The 20,267-nt window shown below is 45.8% G+C and overlaps 1 protein-coding gene across 2 annotated transcripts in view; it reads left to right on the forward strand.

The window, feature by feature from the left end:
* thbs3a (thrombospondin 3a) overlaps window positions 1-20,267 on the forward strand; it is a 74,104-nt gene that overhangs the window by 33,511 nt on the left and 20,326 nt on the right. The window contains exons 13-20 of one of the 2 annotated variants that reach the window (XM_079504783.1): window positions 487-594; window positions 1,059-1,218; window positions 9,064-9,182; window positions 9,867-9,919; window positions 10,055-10,202; window positions 10,420-10,453; window positions 12,200-12,378; window positions 12,856-12,904. In XM_079504783.1, coding sequence (XP_079360909.1) covers window positions 487-594; window positions 1,059-1,218; window positions 9,064-9,182; window positions 9,867-9,919; window positions 10,055-10,202; window positions 10,420-10,453; window positions 12,200-12,378; window positions 12,856-12,904 — 850 coding nt within the window. Of the gene's footprint in view, window positions 1-486; window positions 595-1,058; window positions 1,219-9,063; window positions 9,183-9,866; window positions 9,920-10,054; window positions 10,237-10,419; window positions 10,454-12,199; window positions 12,379-12,855; window positions 12,905-20,267 lie in introns of both variants that reach the window. The other variant, XM_079504782.1, reaches the window with a different exon arrangement.

Genomic DNA, 20,267 nt, shown 5'->3' on the forward strand with positions numbered 1-20,267 from the left:
AAAAAAAAACTCAAATGCAACGATAATCGTTAACACCTTAGATGTCCACGCCGGAGTTCTCCGTCCAAGTTCAAGGTCATGGTCAAGTGCCCAACACGGAGATTGATAAACAGGACGGAGATTAATGAAAACAAAACCGTTCGCATCGCTCTAGAGCCTTGGAGCGCTTGTTGCCCGATCCGATGACGTGTCAAAAAGTGACACGTCATCGAAAATCTCCCCTGCCTGTTTAGCTGACGAAAACGAAAATCTTAAAACGATCATTACCTCCCGTTGTTGTCGATCGACTCTAGAGTGGTGTGGCTATTGTTAGCTGCTACACAGACATGCACACCAGCTTCCGGTGCGCCGGTAAAAGCGGTCCGTGCGCTACAAATGATGGGCACCCTGGATGAAATGGATTAAATAGTTCCGGGCTTCTAAGGTGTCTCTGTCTCTGTCTCTGTCTCTGTCTCTCTCTGTCTCTGTCTCTCTCTCTCTCTCCAGGACAACTGTGTGTACACGCCCAACTCTGGCCAGGAGGACGCCGACAACGACGGTATCGGTGACCAGTGTGACGAAGACGCAGACGGAGACGGAATTAAAAACGTGGAGGTGCGTGTGTGTGTGTTTGTGTGTGTGTGTGTGTGTGTGCGTGTATGTGTGCGCGTGTGCGTGTATGTGTGTGGAATAAAATATAGGCCTAAGGATCTCTTCTCAACTATAGTCCCTCCCTATAACATTTTAGTCTCGTTTTTAGTCGTTGACTAAATTGTCAAATATTATTATTATTGAACTAAGTGAACACCGCTCTATGTCTCTGTCTGCCTGCCTGCCTGCCTGCCTGCCTGCCTGCCTGCCTGTCTGTCTGTCTGCCTGCCTGCCTGTCTGCCTGTCTGTCTGCCTGCCTGCCTGCCTGCCTGCCTGCCTGCCTGTCTGTCTGTCTGCCTGCCTGCCTGTCTGCCTGCCTGCCTGCCTGCCTGCCTGCCTGCCTGCCTGTCTGTCTGTCTGCCTGCCTGCCTGTCTGCCTGTCTGTCTGCCTGCCTGCCTGCCTGTCTGTCTGCCTGTCTGTCTGTCAGGATAACTGCAGGCTGGTGTTCAACAAGGACCAGCAGAACTCGGACACGGACTCGTTTGGGGACGCGTGTGACAACTGTCCCAGTGTCCCCAACAGCGGCCAGAAGGACACGGACGCCAACGGGCAGGGGGACGCCTGTGACCTGGACATAGACGGAGACGGTAACGTACACAGACCACTGTTGTTTTTGGCAGGAAACATTTTGATTTCAGTTTTAGTCATTAATAGTTTTCAATTTAGTTTCAGTCACATTTTAGTCACCTGGAATGTTTTAGTGTTAGTCTAGTTTTAGTCGACTAAATCTACAGCTGATTTTTAGTCGACTAAAATGTATTTTGGCGGGCCTCGATGCCGTCGTTTTTACACTTGCTGAAAATAGCCGATCTACAAGCTCACAACGTGTCGCAGCGCGACGCGTTGTGAGCTTCTAGATCTGCTATTTTCTCTTCTCTTGTCTTCTCTTCTCTTGTCCACTAGTCCCTTCCTAACATTTTAGTCTAGTTTTTATCTGTTGACGAAATTGTCAATACATTTAGCTTAGTTTTAGTCACAATAGCATAGTTTTCAGACAACCCTTTTCACGTCAACGGCCATTATTTATTCACCACATGAGCCACGGAACCACCGTTTGATAACATTTAGCCTCTCAGATCCAAGACATGAGCCACGGAACCACCGTTTGATAACATTTAGCCTCTCAGATCCAAGACATGAGCCACGGAACCACCGTTTGATAACATTTAGCCTCTCAGATCCAAGACATGAGCCACGGAACCACCGTTTGATAACATTTAGCCTCTCAGATCCAAGACATGAGCCACGGAACCACCGTTTGATAACATTTAGCCTCTCAGATCCAAGACATGAGCCACGGAACCACCGTTTGATAACATTTAGCCTCTCAGATCCAAGACATGAGCCACGGAACCACCGTTTGATAACATTTAGCCTCTCAGATCCAAGACATGAGCCACGGAACCACCGTTTGATAACATTTAGCCTCTCAGATCCAAGACATGAGCCACGGAACCACCGTTTGATAACATTTAGCCTCTCAGATCCAAGACATGAGCCACGGAACCACCGTTTGATAACATTTAGCCTCTCTTATCCAAGACTAAGGGCCGATTCATACTCCTATTTTAGAGCCGAATAAAAGTCGGTTCGGCTCTGTAGAGCCTACAATGTGACATCATTTGAGGTTCGGGGGGGGCGGGTACCGTCCTAAAGTCGGCTCTTCGGTGTTAACTTGTGTTCCACTTTACGACAGTACTCCTTTACGGTAATGTACCTTCTGAGGGTGATACGCATGCGCAGTAGCGCAGGTAATCAGATGTGAATTGTGGAGGGAACAGCGTTTACATGTCGAGTCAGTGAACGGTGAATAAAGTGATCTACAACTGAATAAACGTCGTGTTTATTAAGACCTAGTCAACATTGGTAGCAGAGGATGGTTTGAAGATGGCTGCAAACTACAGAGTACCGCCGAAGTTTGACGAAACCAGGCCGTATGAATGTTGGAAAAATGAAATCAACATATGGTCGCGAGTTACCGAACTCGACAAGAAGAAGCAGGCGCTTGCAGTGGCTTTGGGGCTGGAAGGACGAGCCAGGGAAATAGCTATGGAGATATCAGCAGAAGACTTGGACAATGATAATGGTATGGCGACTTTATTAGCAAAACTGGACGGCGTGTTACAGCAAGAAGAAAAGGACCGCGCGTACGAAGCGTATTCCCAGTTTGATCGTTTAATGAAAGACAGTTCGGTTTCCATGGCAGACTACATAATCGATTTTGAGCAGCGTTACAACCGAATTAAAAAGTACAACATGGTGCTTCCAGATGCGGTGTTAGCCTTCAAGCTGTTAGACACGGCCTGCCTCGATGAAAAAGACAGACAACTTGCACTAACGGCGTGCCCCGACTTAAAGTTTGCATCGATGAAGTCAGCACTCAAGCGGATTTTTGGAGGGAAGACGGCGCCAGGTTCGTCACACGGGATACACCTAAACCAGGATGCAGCTTTCTTCACTGAACAACGACAACGACAAGGACAAGGACAAGGAAGACGGAACACGACATTTCAACAAAGGAGTGAAAGGACATTGTTGCCGGGCACCAACCCATTGGATAAGTTCGGTAAACGGTCAAGATGTGCTGTGTGTCAAAGCACATTTCATTGGGCCAAGGACTGTCCCCACAAGAAGAACGAACAAGTAAGATTAACTGAAGACGAAAATGTAGATGAAGTCCTGACTGTGACGGAAAACATGTCTTCAGCCGAAAAGCGCAAAGTCCTTCTCAAGCTACACAAACAGTTTGGCCACGCATCTGCAGACAGGCTGCAGAGGCTAATCCAGAGCTCGGGAAACAAAGACAAGGAATGCCTCACTATTTTGCAACAAATAGTACATGATTGTGACATATGTCAGAGATACTGCAAAGCGAAGCCGAAGCCAGCTGTTGGTCTGCCTCTAGCGTCGGAGTATAATGAAACGGTGGCGGTGGACCTGCACGAGTTGGAACCAGGAGTATGGTATCTACATGTGATTGACCAATTCACACGCTTCAGCGCAGGAAGTATTGTGAAAACAAAGAAAGCCTCTGAAATAGTCAACTCCCTCATCCACACATGGATAAGTGTTCACGGTCCCCCTCGGATTCTGTACAGCGACAATGGTGGTGAGTTCAATAATGCAGAGTTCAGGGACATGGCAGAAAACTTCAACATCGAGACGAGGACGACAGCAGGATACAGTCCCTGGAGCAACGGGCTGTTGGAAAGACATAATCAGACTCTCACTGACATCGGTGAGACAGGAAAACGGATGTGACTGGCACACTGCCCTAGACTGGGCTCTTATGGCTAAGAACTGTATGCACAGTGTTCATGGTTATAGCCCTCATCAACTGGTATTTGGTCAAAATCCTAATCTTCCATCTGTATTAATTGATAAACTGCCTGCACTGGAAGGCACTACAGTAAGTGCAAGGGTAGGACAACACATATCAGCGTTGCATGCTTCTAGGAAAGCTTTCACTGAAGCTGAATGTTCAGAGAGGATAAGGAGAGCACTACGTAAGCAGCTCAGACCCACAGGTGAAAAATATGAGACAGGAGACAAAGTCTATTACAAACGCGCTGACAGTACAGAGTGGAAGGGACCAGGGGTGGTTATTGGTCAAGATGGGGCTGTTGTATTTGTAAGACATGGTGGTATCCTTGTTAGAGTACATCATTTAAGGCTTAATAAGGTACACACACGTGTTCAAGATGAGGTTCTTACTGACACAAACAGTGAGACGATGGTACAGAACCAAGCAGCAGATGGTGAAAATACAGATGTAGTGAACAGAGCCACGGGTAGTTCATTTACTGAACAAAACACTGACAACGAACAGGAAAGTGACAGGGAGTCCAATGCAGGAGAGGGAGCACATACATTAGTGACTCAAAATGATGTGACACAAACTGAAATGGAGCACAATGTCTGTGATGATAACCCTGTTATTTCTGCAAGTGTCAATGTAAAAACAGGACAGACTGTAACTTTTATGAAAAGAGGTGAAAGTGTTCCATGTAGAGCTAAAGTCCTAAATAGGGCAGGCAAAGCCACAGGAGGGTACAAAAATTGGTATAACCTGCAATTTATTGAAAATGATGGGGGTCATGGTCAAAAGGAGGCAGTTGATCTGTCACGTGTGAATAGTCTCAGCATTGAATCCAATTCAGAAGTCAGGGATGCTGATGTACTTATAACAAAAGACATATCATTTGATGAAGCCAAACAAGTAGAGATTGATAACTGGATCAATAATGATGTTTTTGAAGAAGTTGAAGATGCAGGCCGAAAATGTGTTTCCACCCGTTGGGTCTGTAGTCTAAAAGAAACTGACAAGGGTATTGTACCTAAAGCTAGGCTTGTAGCCAGGGGTTTTGAGGAGTTTAATATCCAACAGCTGCAGAAAGATTCACCAACCTGTGCCTCTGAATCCCTGAGGTTATTGCTAGCAGTGATTTGCCAAAATCAGTGGAAAGTCCATTCTATGGACATCAAATCTGCCTTTTTGCAAGGCATGGAGTTGTCAAGGGACATTCTTGTCCGCCCACCCCCAGAAGCGAACAGACAGGGGATTCTATGGAAACTGAAAAAATTTGTATATGGTCTTGCTGATGCATCACTTTATTGGTATAATAGAGTGAAATAAATCATGCTTAGCACGGGTGGTAAAGTGGATCCTGCAGTCTTTTATTGGTTAGATGGCCAATGCAAAGTTAAAGGTGTACTGGCATGTCATGTGGATGATTTTCTCTGGGCTGGCTCTCAACATTTTGTAACTGATGTGATTCCTCGACTGAAGTCTGCGTTCCATGTGGGACGCGAGGAACATGAGAATTTCTGCTATGTGGGATTGGATATAGTCACTATAAATGGTGTAATAGAGTTGCATCAGCAGAGCTATATTGACAACATGCAACTCATTAATATGCAGCCAGCACGTGCTATACAAAGAGATTCAGCTCTTAGTGAAACAGAAAGAGAGCAGCTAAGGTCGAAAATAGGACAAATTCTTTGGGTTGCAAGGCAAACCAGGCCTGATGTTATGTTTGATGTTTGTATTTTGGCATCTATTCTAAAAAATGCTACTGTACAGTCTATTCATGATGCAAATAAGGTGATTCGTAAGCTTAAAGCTGAAAAGGTTACTCTGAAATATCAACATTTGGGTAATAATGATTCTTTGAACTTGACTGTTTTCAGTGATGCTTCGCTGGGAAACTTGCCAGATGGAGGTACACAAGGGGGAACATTGATCACACTCATGGGGGAAAGCGGGAAGTTTTCTCCTCTCTGTTGGCAATCTAAGAGGATCAGACGCGTGGTGCGAAGCACCCTTGCGGGAGAGACTCTTGCCATGTCGGATGGAATAGACAATGCCATCTTCCTTGCCACCCTCTTTTCTGAGCTCACTACTGGGACTGCTGGATTGAATGTTCCGGCATTGGTCTGTGTGACTGATAATCACTCCCTTTACAATGCCCTTAAGTTGACAAAACAGGTCACAGAGAAGAGACTTCGGTTGGACATAAGCGGCATCAAAGAGCTCATTCTGAGTAAAACAATCAAAAGGGTGCTCTGGTCAGTGACAAAAGCCCAACTTGCTGACTGTCTCACGAAGAAGGGAGCGTCACCTCTAGTGCTCCTGAAAGCACTCGCTGAAGGGCTGTGGAATGTGGCCTAAATTGTTAGAAAAAGAAAAAAAAGAGAGACGGGAAATGCTGATTGTATTTTTGTTATTTTCTTGAATGTTATTGAAATGCACTTTTCTTTATTGCACTTTTTTATTTTAAAGAAAGAAGAGGGAGATTGTTAACTTGTGTTCCACTTTACGACAGTACTCCTTTACGGTAATGTACCTTCTGAGGGTGATACGCATGCGCAGTAGCGCAGGTAATCAGATGTGAATTGTGGAGGGAACAGCGTTTACATGTCGAGTCAGTGAACGGTGAATAAAGTGATCTACAACTGAATAAACGTTGTGTTTATTAAGACCTAGTCAACATTCGGTGCTACCGAAAATTTCTGACGAGCCAAAATCATTTCGGCACTACAGCGCGGAAACAGCGGTAAAATAGGAGTATGAATCGGCCCTTAGAATAGAGGGTATGTGCATGCATAAAGTGAACGGCAGATTGAGTGGAAAATCGAGTGGCAAAGTGAATTTAAGTTTTTTTTAGTCATTCTGTCTCAGTGCCACAGGACGCCTTTGGACGCCTCCCCCTGATGTCCTAGAGTGCCAATGGCGCCTTTGGACGCCTTTTTGAAAAAAAAGGCATTTTTTTATATTATTTGTTTTTAATTCCATATTTTGGAAATTCCTCTAATTTATTTATTTGTATTTATTTATTTATTTGACAGGGACAAAGCTCATTAATCAACATGTCAGTTTTCACCTCAATGTAAATGGGCCAGAGTTAGCCAAAGCTAAATTTCATCTGTAGTCCCTGGGCAGGCTCTTAAAAAATTAATGATAAAAAGAAAGACAGAGTGTGTGGTGTGCAAAAAAAAACCTCAGCCTCATGGTGGCGCTATAACACAGTGGTTTTCAACCCTTTTCATATCAAGGCGTGTTATCTTTTCCGCATTTGAGCCACTAACATTTGATGAGATCTATAGACTTACAGTAGGCTGAACCAAAACTAAAGAATCTATAGACTTACAGTAGGCTGAACCAAAACTAAAGAATCTATAGACTTACAGTAGGCTGAACCAAAACTAAAGAATCTATAGACTTACAGTAGATCTATAGACTTACAGTAGGCTGAACCATTTGATGAGATCTATAGACTTACAGTAGGCTGAACCATTTGATGAGATCTATAGACTTACAGTAGGCTGAACCATTTGATGAGATCTATAGACTTACAGTAGGCTGAACCATTTGATGAGATCTATAGACTTACAGTAGGCTGAACCATTTGATGAGATCTATAGACTTACAGTAGGCTGAACCATTTGATGAGATCTATAGACTTACAGTAGGCTGAACCATTTGATGAGATCTATAGACTTACAGTAGGCTGAACCATTTGATGAGATCTATAGACTTACAGTAGGCTGAACCATTTGATGAGATCTATAGACTTACAGTAGGCTGAACCATTTGATGAGATCTATAGACTTACAGTAGGCTGAACCATTTGATGAGATCTATAGACTTACAGTAGGCTGAACCATTTGATGAGATCTATAGACTTACAGTAGGCTGAACCAAAACTAAAGAATCTATAGACTTACAGTAGGCTGAACCAAAACTAAAGAATCTATAGACTTACAGTAGATCTATAGACTTACAGTAGGCTGAACCAAAACTAAAGAATCTATAGACTTACAGTAGATCTATAGACTTACAGTAGGCTGAACCATTTGATGAGATCTATAGACTTACAGTAGGCTGAACCAAAACTAAAGAATCTATAGACTTACAGTAGGCTGAACCAAAACTAAAGAATCTATAGACTTACAGTAGATCTATAGACTTACAGTAGGCTGAACCAAAACTAAAGAATCTATAGACTTACAGTAGATCTATAGACTTACAGTAGGCTGAACCAAAACTAAAGAATCTATAGACTTACAGTAGATCTATAGACTTACAGTAGGCTGAACCAAAACTAAATAATCTATAGACTTACAGTAGATCTATAGACTTACAGTAGGCTGAACCAAAACTAAAGAATCTATAGACTTACAGTAGATCTATAGACTTACAGTAGGCTGAACCAAAACTAAAGAATCTATAGACCTACAGTAGGCTGAACCAAAACTAAAGAATTGTGTTATTGTTGGATAGGATTTTGTCCACTTTTCCATTCTATAATTATGTAAACGTCTTGTTAGTAATATGTAGACGTCTTAAGTAATGTAGGTGTTTAACAATGATTTAACTCTTGAGAGCATAAAATGAAACCACATTAATTGACTCTCAAAAGTTAAAGATCTATGGGTCCATTTGGTTACCAACTCTCCATCATTTAGCTCACATTGGGGACCACCTGGAATCCCCTCAAGGACCACTGGTGTTCCCCGGACCACTGGTTGAGAACCACTGCTATAACAGGCCGTTTTGGAAAATTTGTGGCAGAGGTTCTGAAATTGACATCCAGGGAGTGTGTGTGCACAGTTTCGTATAGCGAGTAGCGACCGGGCCAACGGTGCCGGAGATTAGCTGGTAATAACAGACAAAAAAACACATTATCCGCCACGCTATCGTCTGGCAGAGACAATAAGTAATTGTTTGGGTGAACTACTCTACAGTGCAGCAAAGAAATACTTTTTTTATGGGTCCACTGTCCCTAATGTCCTGTCTGTCTGTCTGTCTGTCTGTCTGTCTGTCTGTCTGTCTGTCTGTCTGTCTGTCTGTCTGTCTGTCTGTCTGTCTGTCTGTCTGTCTGTCTGTCTGTCTGTCTGTCTGTCTGTCTGTCTGTCTGTCCCTCCCTCAGGTATCCCTAATGTCCTGGACAACTGTCCCAAGGTTCCCAACCCCATGCAGACAGACAGAGAAGGGGACGGGGTGGGGGACGCCTGCGACAGCTGTCCTGAGATCAGCAACCCCACGCAGGTGAGAAACGCACGCACGCACGCACGCACGCACGCACGCACGCACGCACGCACGCACGCACGCACGCAGACATTTTGAGGGGCAGGTGGAGAAAAAAAATGTGTGTGAGATTTATAGATTTTGGGGCACAAATAATATATTAGCAGCTTTTACACATCCTCCTTCACATTCAGTAGATCCCGTGGTATTATGTGGCCCTCCCTCAGCCCGGCAACAATAGATGGTATTATGTGGCCCTCCCTCAGCCCGGCAACAATAGATGGTATTATGTGGCCCTCCCTCAGCCCGTCAACAATAGATGGTATTATGTGGCCCTCCCTCAGCCCGGCAACAATAGATGGTATTATGTGGCCCTCCCTCAGCCCGTCAACAATAGATGGTATTATGTGGCCCTCCCTCAGCCCGTCAACAATAGATCCCGTGGTATTATGTGGCCCTCCCTCAGCCCGTCAACAATAGATGGTATTATGTGGCCCTCCCTCAGCCCGTCAACAATAGATCCCGTGGTATTATGTGGCCCTCCCTCAGCCCGTCAACAATAGATGGTATTATGTGGCCCTCCCTCAGCCCGGCAACAATAGAAACCAATTAAAGAAAGCAGCAAATGAACACTAATGTTGGTACTGTCTCCAATGACAACAAACATTGTCCTTTAACATGTCTGACATGTTTGTTTCTTTACAGACTGACATTGACAACGACCTCGTTGGAGACGTGTGCGACACCAACCAGGACGTGTATGTTACACGCACGCACGCACGCACGCACGCACGCACGCACGCACGCACGCACGCACGCACGCACGCACGCACGCACGCACGCACGCACGCACAACACACACAGTGACATGCCATGCCTCCTTGTCCTCTCAGCGATGGGGACGGCCACCAGGACAGCAGGGACAACTGTCCCGATCATCCCAACAGCTCCCAGCTGGACTCGGACAACGACGGCCTCGGGGACGACTGTGACCTCGACGACGACAACGACGGAGTCCCTGACGACAGAGACAACTGTCGCCTGATCACCAACCCCAACCAGAAAGACTCTGACGGTACATTACCCCTAACCTACCCCTAAACACCTAAACACGACCCCTAACCTGATCACCAACCCCAACCAGAAAGACTCGTAACGGTAACACTACCCCTACCTACCCCTAAACATTACCCCTAACCTACCCCTAAACATTACCCCTAACCTACCCCTAAACACTACCCTAAACACGACCCCTAACCTGATCACCAACCCCAACCAGAAAGACTCTGACGGTAACACTACCCCTACCTACCCCTAAACATTACCCCTAACCTACCCCTAAACATTACCCCTAACCTACCCCTAAACACTACCCTAAACACGACCCCTAACCTGATCACCAACCCCAAACAGAAAGACTCTGACGGTAACCCTACCCCTACCTACCCCTAAACACTACCCCTAACCTTGTAACGATCAGATATTACTATCACTGTTACCATTATTTAAATTACGAGTTATGAATGATCTCCTCTTAGGATACAACTGATAAAGTGGAATGCAAAGAAATAGCCTACATACACAAGCAGCAAACACAGTCAGAAGCAAAGCTCACGTTAACCTTGTATCTTATCAACGCAAGGAATCAACAGTACAGTTATACAGACAGGGTTGAATGAATGAATGAATGAATGAATGAATCGCGCCGAGTGTCTGTGTCTCACACACGCACGCACGCGCTCGCTTGCTTATTGTTTTGTATAGTTCCGTGGTTGTTTTCCAAACAAAGTCTGTTCCTCCTTGTAACACTCCCTCCAATGTAAAGTAGAAGATAGTAAAGGAATAAAGTAAGTAGTAAATAAAGTCCCCGTAGCGATCGTAATCCAGGCAAATATACTCCAAAGGAAGAGGAAGAGCACCTCGGATCCTCGCGGGACGAAGAATTAAATAAATAAATAAAAGACGAACGATCTCACCAATTAGAAGAACGTCTCGAGCGGCCTCTGCATATAGTGAGCGTAATCGTTCTTGTAGCTACAGCTTATAAGAGATATGAAAGAACAAACGTGTCCAGGTCCCTCGTAGACTCCCTGTTTGTTTGTATGTCTCTCTCTCAGGTCTCTCCTCACAGCCGGTAACCTCCGCCTACTTTATGGGCGTCAGTCCAACTCCAGACCCGTGTCAATCAAAATACATCAAATCATAAACATAGTCTTTAAAACCCCCCAAATAATAACAAAATCACAACGTAGACAGCACAGAATATATAGGACCTTACCCTTGACAGATGGCGTTAAATAGAAATATTAAATAATACAACATACACTTTTAAATGTTGATATTAAAAATAAATCATTGTATAACATGATGATGGTATATTTGTTTGGTTTCCCAATCCTTTGTTTATTTTGTTTTCATAGTTAGTTAGGTAAGTTAGGGGTTTAGGGTATAGGGTTACCTAGCACCACTCAAAAAAAAGGGGGAAAAAAGTTTTTTCTCTGCAAAAGAAAATCAAATAATTAAATGTCATTGTTGGAAAGCTGTGACCTAGACAGAGGTCAAAGCTGTGACCTAGACAGAGGTCAAAGCTGTGACCTAGACAGAGGTCAAAGCTGTGACCTAGACAGAGGTCAAAGCTGTGACCTAGACAGAGGTCAAAGCTGTGACCTAGACAGAGGTCAAAGCTGTGACCTACACAGAGGTCAAAGCTGTGACCTAGACAGAGGTCAAAGCTGTGACCTAGACAGAGGTCAAAGCTGTGACCTAGACAGAGGTCACAGCTGTGACCTAGACAGAGGTCAAAGCTGTGACCTAGACAGAGGTCAAAGCTGTGACCTAGACAGAGGTCAAAGCTGTGACCTAGACAGAGGTCAAAGCTGTGACCTAGACAGAGGTCAAAGCTGTGACCTAGACAGAGGTCGGTAACATCATTTGGTCAGTGACAAAAAGGCACTTGACGAAAACCCCCAAAAAATGTCATAGTTTCATTCGTCAAAAATGAACACATGGTTGTGAACGTCCCCCCGTCGTCCCAACAGGTAACGGCGTGGGCGACGTGTGCGAGAACGACTTCGACAACGACGCGGTGATGGACTCGTACGACGCGTGTCCCGAGAGCGCCGAGGTCACGCTGACCGACTTCAGGGCCTTCCAGACGGTCGTCCTGGACCCCGAGGGAGACGCGCAGATCGACCCCAACTGGGTGGTGCTCAACCAGGTGACCTTTGACCTCTTAATCAAACAGATATGACCCCAGCTGGGTGGCACTCAACCAGGGGAAGCGAATAGGACTCATCACTGCATCCTATAGGATAGAGTGGGTTCTTTCACTGTACAAAATTGTGGGATAAAAATTATATATATATTAAAAAAAATGTGAACTGAGTGGTGCAACATCCCCCCCCCCCTCCCTCTCTCTCTCTCTCTCTCTCTCTCTCTCTCTCTCTCTCTCTCTCTCTCTCTCTCTCTCTCTCTCATTAGCAGGCAGCAGTGCATCACTATCTCTCTCTCTGTTTCTGGCACAACAGCGCCACTTTTGGTAGTCATTGGTACTCGTGCTCATAGTGACATAGTCACATAGGTGAACACATAGGTGAACACGGACATTGCTGTTCCTTGGAGTGGTTGCACCACTCAAAAAAGAATGTCCCTGTAATGTGTATCCAGTGACATGAGCTGAAGTGTGTCCTCACAGGGCATGGAGATAGTCCAGACCATGAACAGTGATCCTGGTTTAGCTGTGGGTGAGTTCACACACACACACACACACACACACACACACACACACACACACACACACACACACACACACACACACACACACACACACACACACACACACACACACACACACACACACACACACACACACACACACACAGTGAAAAAAAGGTAGTCGAAGAACATTTTTCAACATAGTTTTTGTGGTAACTTCAGGTCAAGGAAGCCACGTACTCAGTCTTTGATTCTTTATCTCAAGATTGACAGAAGAATTAACATACACAGAACACTGTGGAATTCACCAGCATGGCTTCATTAACATACACAGAACACTGTGGAATTCACCAGCATGGCTTCATTAACATACACAGAACACTGTGGAATTCACCAACATGGCTACATACACAGAACACTGTGGAATTCACCAACATGGCTACATACACAGAACACTGTGGAATTCACCAACATGGCTACATACACAGACCACTGTGGAATTCACCAACATGGCTACATACACAGAACACTGTGGAATTCACCAACATGGCTACATACACAGAACACTGTGGAATTCACCAACATGGCTACATACACAGAACACTGTGGAATTCACCAACATGGCTACATACACAGAACACTGTGGAATTCACCAACATGGCTACATACACAGAACACTGTGGAATTCACCAACATGGCTACATACACAGAACACTGTGGAATTCACCAACATGGCTACATACACAGACCACTGTGGAATTCACCAACATGGCTACATACACAGAACACTGTGGAATTCACCAACATGATAATAATTAACATGATAATAATTAACATACACAGAACACTGTGGAATTCACCAACATGGCTACATACACAGAACACTGTGGAATTCACCAACATGGCTACATACACAGACCACTGTGGAATTCACCAACATGGCTACATACACAGAACACTGTGGAATTCACCAACATGGCTACATACACAGAACACTGTGGAATTCACCAACATGGCTACATACACAGAACACTGTGGAATTCACCAACATGGCTACATACACAGAACACTGTGGAATTCACCAACATGGCTACATACACAGAACACTGTGGAATTCACCAACATGGCTACATACACAGAACACTGTGGAATTCACCAACATGGCTACATACACAGACCACTGTGGAATTCACCAACATGGCTACATACACAGAACACTGTGGAATTCACCAACATGGCTACATACACAGACCACTGTGGAATTCACCAACATGGCTACATACACAGAACACTGTGGAGTTCACCAGCATGGCTTCATTAACATACACAGAACACTGTGGAATTCACCAGCATGGCTTCATTAACATACACAGAACACTGTGGAATTCACCAACATGGCTACATACACAGAACACTGTGGAATTCACCAACATGGCTACAGTTCTCCATCTGCCAAGAGGAAGTGAACCCTTTTAACCTTTACAATTTAGGCATTTAGCAGACGCTCTTAATCCAGAGTGACTTACATTAAGCAATAACAAAAGCATGGCATACATCACATATACAAAAAGTAGTTATCATGAAACATGCGTAAGCTAAGAACGTAACAGTGGAGTATCTATGTAAACTATACATACTATACTATATTATTTATTATACATGTGTACTATAAAGTGCTATGACTACATAAAATGCAATTCTAGTGCTGTCTACGTAACAAGCTATAAGTCTGTTTAAAATACTATCTAAGTCTACATAAAGTGCTATATGTAAAATACTATCTAAGTCTACATAAAATGCTATATTTAAAATACTATCTAAGTCTACATAAAGTGCTATCTAAGGGGCTAGTGCTACGGGCCATGGTGGAGTCTGAAGAGGTGGGTTTTCAGACTAAGAGGTGGGTTTTCAGACTAAAGCCAAATTCCAATACCGCAACTTTCACACTCGCTCACTCCCCTCGCGTCCTCCACTCGCTCCTCGGCTCCGCCCCCAGCGAGGAGGAGAGGAGGAGGAGAGGATTCGGTGCGAGGACAGAGTGGTGGAGTGGATTTGCCTCTAGAATCGGAATGTACTCCGCTGTCATTTCAAAGCGACGGCACATTCCGCGATCACTTATGGCGTGAATCAATTCAATTCAATTCAAAGGGCTTTATTGGCATGGGAAAACATACGTTTACATTGCCAAAGCAAAAGTGGTGGAACAATACAGTGTCACACAGCTGGATCACTGGAACTCTGAACCCAGAGCCGTACAGTCTACAGAATAGACAATTCATTTTTGTGCATGTAACCGAGGCCAATGTGTATGTATTGGTAACATGTGCAACAAGGCTATTTATTCCTGAAATAGTGAATAAGCGCCAGGATGCGCACACTTTTATATTATATGATTGTGAATGAGAAGGGAATTCCTGACCTGCCCGCAGCCCGCGTTCCTTTTTGCTCGTATAAATACCCCCCCCCCACGTCCGACGGTCTTTGCAAATAACGGACACTATAACAGGAATTATAGGTAGTCTCTCTGACTTACATATTCAGTTCAGTCCACATATAAATAAATACATTTTTGTCACCGTCATTCATAGCAGTCTGTGCATTCAGGCATGCACAGAGAGAAATTAACTATAGCGTTTGAGGTGCGCACAATATAGCCTACTTTTATTATGCTTATATCACACAACGCAATAAAGCCAGTGGCTTGTTGTGGTCCTTTCACTTTCACATAGGCTATAGGCTACTGTATCATTCTGAAGCTCTATTAATTCAGCGAAAATGTGTCTCTTCAACAAACAGCAAAGCTTTTTAGTTTAATGTGTGTGCGAGCATGTGTGTGTTGGGTCAGCGACAGCGTCTCATCAGCTGCAGCGGCCGGCAGCTAGTGGATGGGGGGTGGGGGGGGGGTGCATAGTATCGGGTTTCAAGCAGTGTTTTCTGTGCCACATGTGGAGGAGGCGGACTTATGTCACTGGAGAAGGAAAAAAACATGTACACGTGATGCGGAAATCAAAACACACCCCACCGAGCCTGCACCTGATACAGGTACACTCGCTCTATGCGGTCTCGGAGAGCCCACTCGGCTCCTCCACTCGACTCCACTCGCCTCCTCGATGGAGCACTTTAACAATCGGAACGCTAACCATTTCCGGGTCAAGCTGGAATGACCCCGAGTGATCGAGTGGGAGTGAGCGAGTAGCCGAGATTTTGGGTATTGGAATTTGGCTTAAGAGGTGGGTTTTCAGACCTTTAACCTTTCAACCACAGGAAAACTGTAACCACAGCTCCATCTACTGATGGACTAATAATATGGCAGGACCATTTATAGCATGACCATATCTCATTTTTCAGGAAATTAAGAAAAACCGTATATTTTGAAAACAAAGCAATATACTGCCTTATCAAAGTTGGTGTTGTGACTTTATATAGAGGTGGTGCAGTTAGTTGCTTTAGCAGACAGTTTGAGGGTCCAATGGAGTTAAGAGGTTTTGTACAAAGCGTTTTTTACTACTTTCCATTGGTTCAATATTTTCGAAACAACACACAGACGTAAAGGGTGTTCAATAGCACTGATTCATGCGAAAAAAATCTAAAACCTAAAAAAATTAGTTTTAGGAAAACTCCATTTTTGAGGTTTTTGATTTTTTTTCTCCATAAATCAGTGCTATTGAACACCCTTTACGTTTTCAAAAATATTGAACCAATGGAAAGTAGTAAAAACGCTTTGGACAAAACCTCCTAACTCCATTGGACCCTCAAACTGTCTGCTAAAACAGCTAACTCCAGCACCTCTCTCCTTCTCATGCAAGTAATTGACAATATCTAATGTCACAACACCAACTTTGATGAGGCAGTATTGCATCGTTTAAAATATATAAGGTTTTATTCATTTCCTTAAAAATGTATATTTTTCATTTCCTGAAAAATGAACATTTTGGAGTTATGAGGTTTCCTCCGGACAGCAGAGATATACTGTTTTATTCGACAAAATTACTGCCGGGGCCGCTGGGGGGTCCGCGGACCGCACTTTGACAACCACCGCTTTAGAGTGTAAAAAATATCGTAACAAAAAAACGTATCCGTATCCCGCTGCGCTACAGGCTACACGTCCTTCAACGCATAACGTGTCCGTATCCCGCTGCGCTACAGGCTACACAGCCTTCAACACATAACGTATCCGTATCCCGCTGTGCTACAGGCTACACAGCCTTCAACACATAACGTATCCGTATCCCGCTGTGCTACAGGCTACACAGCCTTCAACACATAACGTATCCGTATCCCGCTGTGCTACAGGCTACACAGCCTTCAACACATAACGTATCCGTATCCCGCTGTGCTACAGGCTACACAGCCTTCAACACATAACGTATCCGTATCCCGCTGTGCTACAGGCTACACAGCCTTCAACACATAACGTATCCCGCTGCGCTACAGGCTACACAGCCTTCAACACATAACGTATCCGTATCCCGCTGCGCTACAGGCTACACGGCCTTCAACGCATAACGTATCCGTATCCCGCTGCGCTACAGGCTACACAGCCTTCAATACATAACGTATCCGTATCCCGCTGCGCTACAGGCTACACAGCCTTCAACGCATAACGTGTCCCGCTGCGCTACAGGCTACACAGCCTTCAACACATAACGTATCCCGCTGTGCTACAGGCTACACAGCCTTCAACGCATAACGTATCCCGCTGTGCTACAGGCTACACAGCCTTCAACACATAACGTATCCCGCTGCGCTACAGGCTACACAGCCTTCAACGCATAACGTATCCCGCTGTGCTACAGGCTACACAGCCTTCAACACATAACGTATCCCGCTGCGCTACAGGCTACACAGCCTTCAACACATAACGTATCCGTATCCCGCTGCGCTACAGGCTACACAGCCTTCAACACATAACGTATCCCGCTGTGCTACAGGCTACACAGCCTTCAACACATAACGTATCCGTATCCCGCTGCGCTACAGGCTACACAGCCTTCAACACATAACGTATCCCGCTGCGCTACAGGCTACACAGCCTTCAACGCATAACGTATCCCGCTGTGCTACAGGCTACACAGCCTTCAACGCATAACGTATCCCGCTGTGCTACAGGCTACACAGCCTTCAACACATAACGTATCCGTATCCCGCTGCGCTACAGGCTACACAGCCTTCAACACATAACGTATCCCGCTGTGCTACAGGCTACACAGCCTTCAACACATAACGTATCCGTATCCCGCTGCGCTACAGGCTACACAGCCTTCAACACATAACGTATCCCGCTGCGCTACAGGCTACACAGCCTTCAACGCATAACGTATCCCGCTGTGCTACAGGCTACACAGCCTTCAACGCATAACGTATCCCGCTGTGCTACAGGCTACACGGCCTTCAACACATAACGTATCCCGCTGCGCTACAGGCTACACAGCCTTCAACGCATAACGTATCCCGCTGTGCTACAGGCTACACAGCCTTCAACGCATAACGTATCCCGCTGTGCTACAGGCTACACAGCCTTCAACACATAACGTATCCCGCTGCGCTACAGGCTACACAGCCTTCAACGCATAACGTATCCCGCTGTGCTACAGGCTACACAGCCTTCAACGCATAACGTGTCCCGCTGTGCTACAGGCTACACAGCCTTCAACACATAACGTATCCCGCTGCGCTACAGGCTACACAGCCTTCAACGCATAACGTATCCCGCTGTGCTACAGGCTACACGGCCTTCAACGCATAACGTATCCGTATCCCGCTGTGCTACAGGCTACACAGCCTTCAACGCATAACGTATCCGTATCCCGCTGTGCTACAGGCTACACAGCCTTCAACGCATAACGTATCCGTATCCCGCTGTGCTACAGGCTACACAGCCTTCAACGCATAACGTATCCGTATCCCGCTGCGCTACAGGCTACACAGCCTTCAACGCATAACGTATCTCGCTGCGCTACAGGATACACAGCCTTCAACGCATAACGTATCCCGCTGCGCTACAGGCTACACAGCCTTCAACGCATAACGTATCCCGCTGCGCTACAGGCTACACGGCCTTCAACACATAACGTATCCCGCTGCGCTACAGGATACACAGCCTTCAACGCATAACGTATCCGTATCCCGCTGTGCTACAGGCTACACAGCCTTCAACGCATAACGTATCCGTATCCCGCTGCGCTACAGGCTACACAGCCTTCAACACATAACGTATCCCGCTGCGCTACAGGCTACACGGCCTTCAACGCATAACGTGTCCCGCTGTGCTACAGGCTACACAGCCTTCAACGCATAACGTATCCGTATCCCGCTGCGCTACAGGCTACACAGCCTTCAACACATAACGTATCCCGCTGCGCTACAGGCTACACAGCCTTCAACACATAACGTATCCGTATCCCGCTGCGCTACAGGCTACACAGCCTTCAACGCATAACGTATCCGTATCCCGCTGCGCTACAGGCTACACAGCCTTCAACACATAACGTATCCGTATCCCGCTGCGCTACAGGCTACACAGCCTTCAACACATAACGTATCCGTATCCCGCTGCGCTACAGGCTACACAGCCTTCAACACATAACGTATCCGTATCCCGCTGCGCTACAGGCTACACAGCCTTCAACACATAACGTATCCGTATCCCGCTGCGCTACAGGCTACACAGCCTTCAACACATAACGTATCCCGCTGCGCTACAGGCTACACAGCCTTCAACACATAACGTATCCGTATCCCGCTGCGCTACAGGCTACACAGCCTTCAACGCATAACGTATCCGTATCCCGCTGCGCTACAGGCTACACAGCCTTCAACGCATAACGTATCCGTATCCCGCTGTGCTACAGGCTACACAGCCTTCAACGCATAACGTATCCGTATCCCGCTGTGCTACAGGCTACACAGCCTTCAACGCATAACGTATCCGTATCCCGCTGTGCTACAGGCTACACAGCCTTCAACGCATAACGTATCCGTATCCCGCTGTGCTACAGGCTACACAGCCTTCAACGCATAACGTATCCGTATCCCGCTGCGCTACAGGCTACACAGCCTTCAACGCATAACGTATCCGTATCCCGCTGCGCTACAGGCTACACAGCCTTCAACGCATAACGTATCCGTATCCCGCTGTGCTACAGGCTACACAGCCTTCAACGCATAACGTATCCCGCTGCGCTACAGGCTACACAGCCTTCAACGCATAACGTATCCCGCTGCGCTACAGGCTACACAGCCTTCAACACATAACGTATCCGTATCCCGCTGCGCTACAGGCTACACAGCCTTCAACACATAACGTATCCGTATCCCGCTGCGCTACAGGCTACACAGCCTTCAACACATAACGTATCCGTATCCCGCTGTGCTACAGGCTACACGGCCTTC

This window comes from Electrona antarctica (genome assembly GCF_951216825.1).
Source record: "Electrona antarctica genome assembly, chromosome: 6".
NCBI lineage: Eukaryota > Metazoa > Chordata > Actinopteri > Myctophiformes > Myctophidae > Electrona > Electrona antarctica.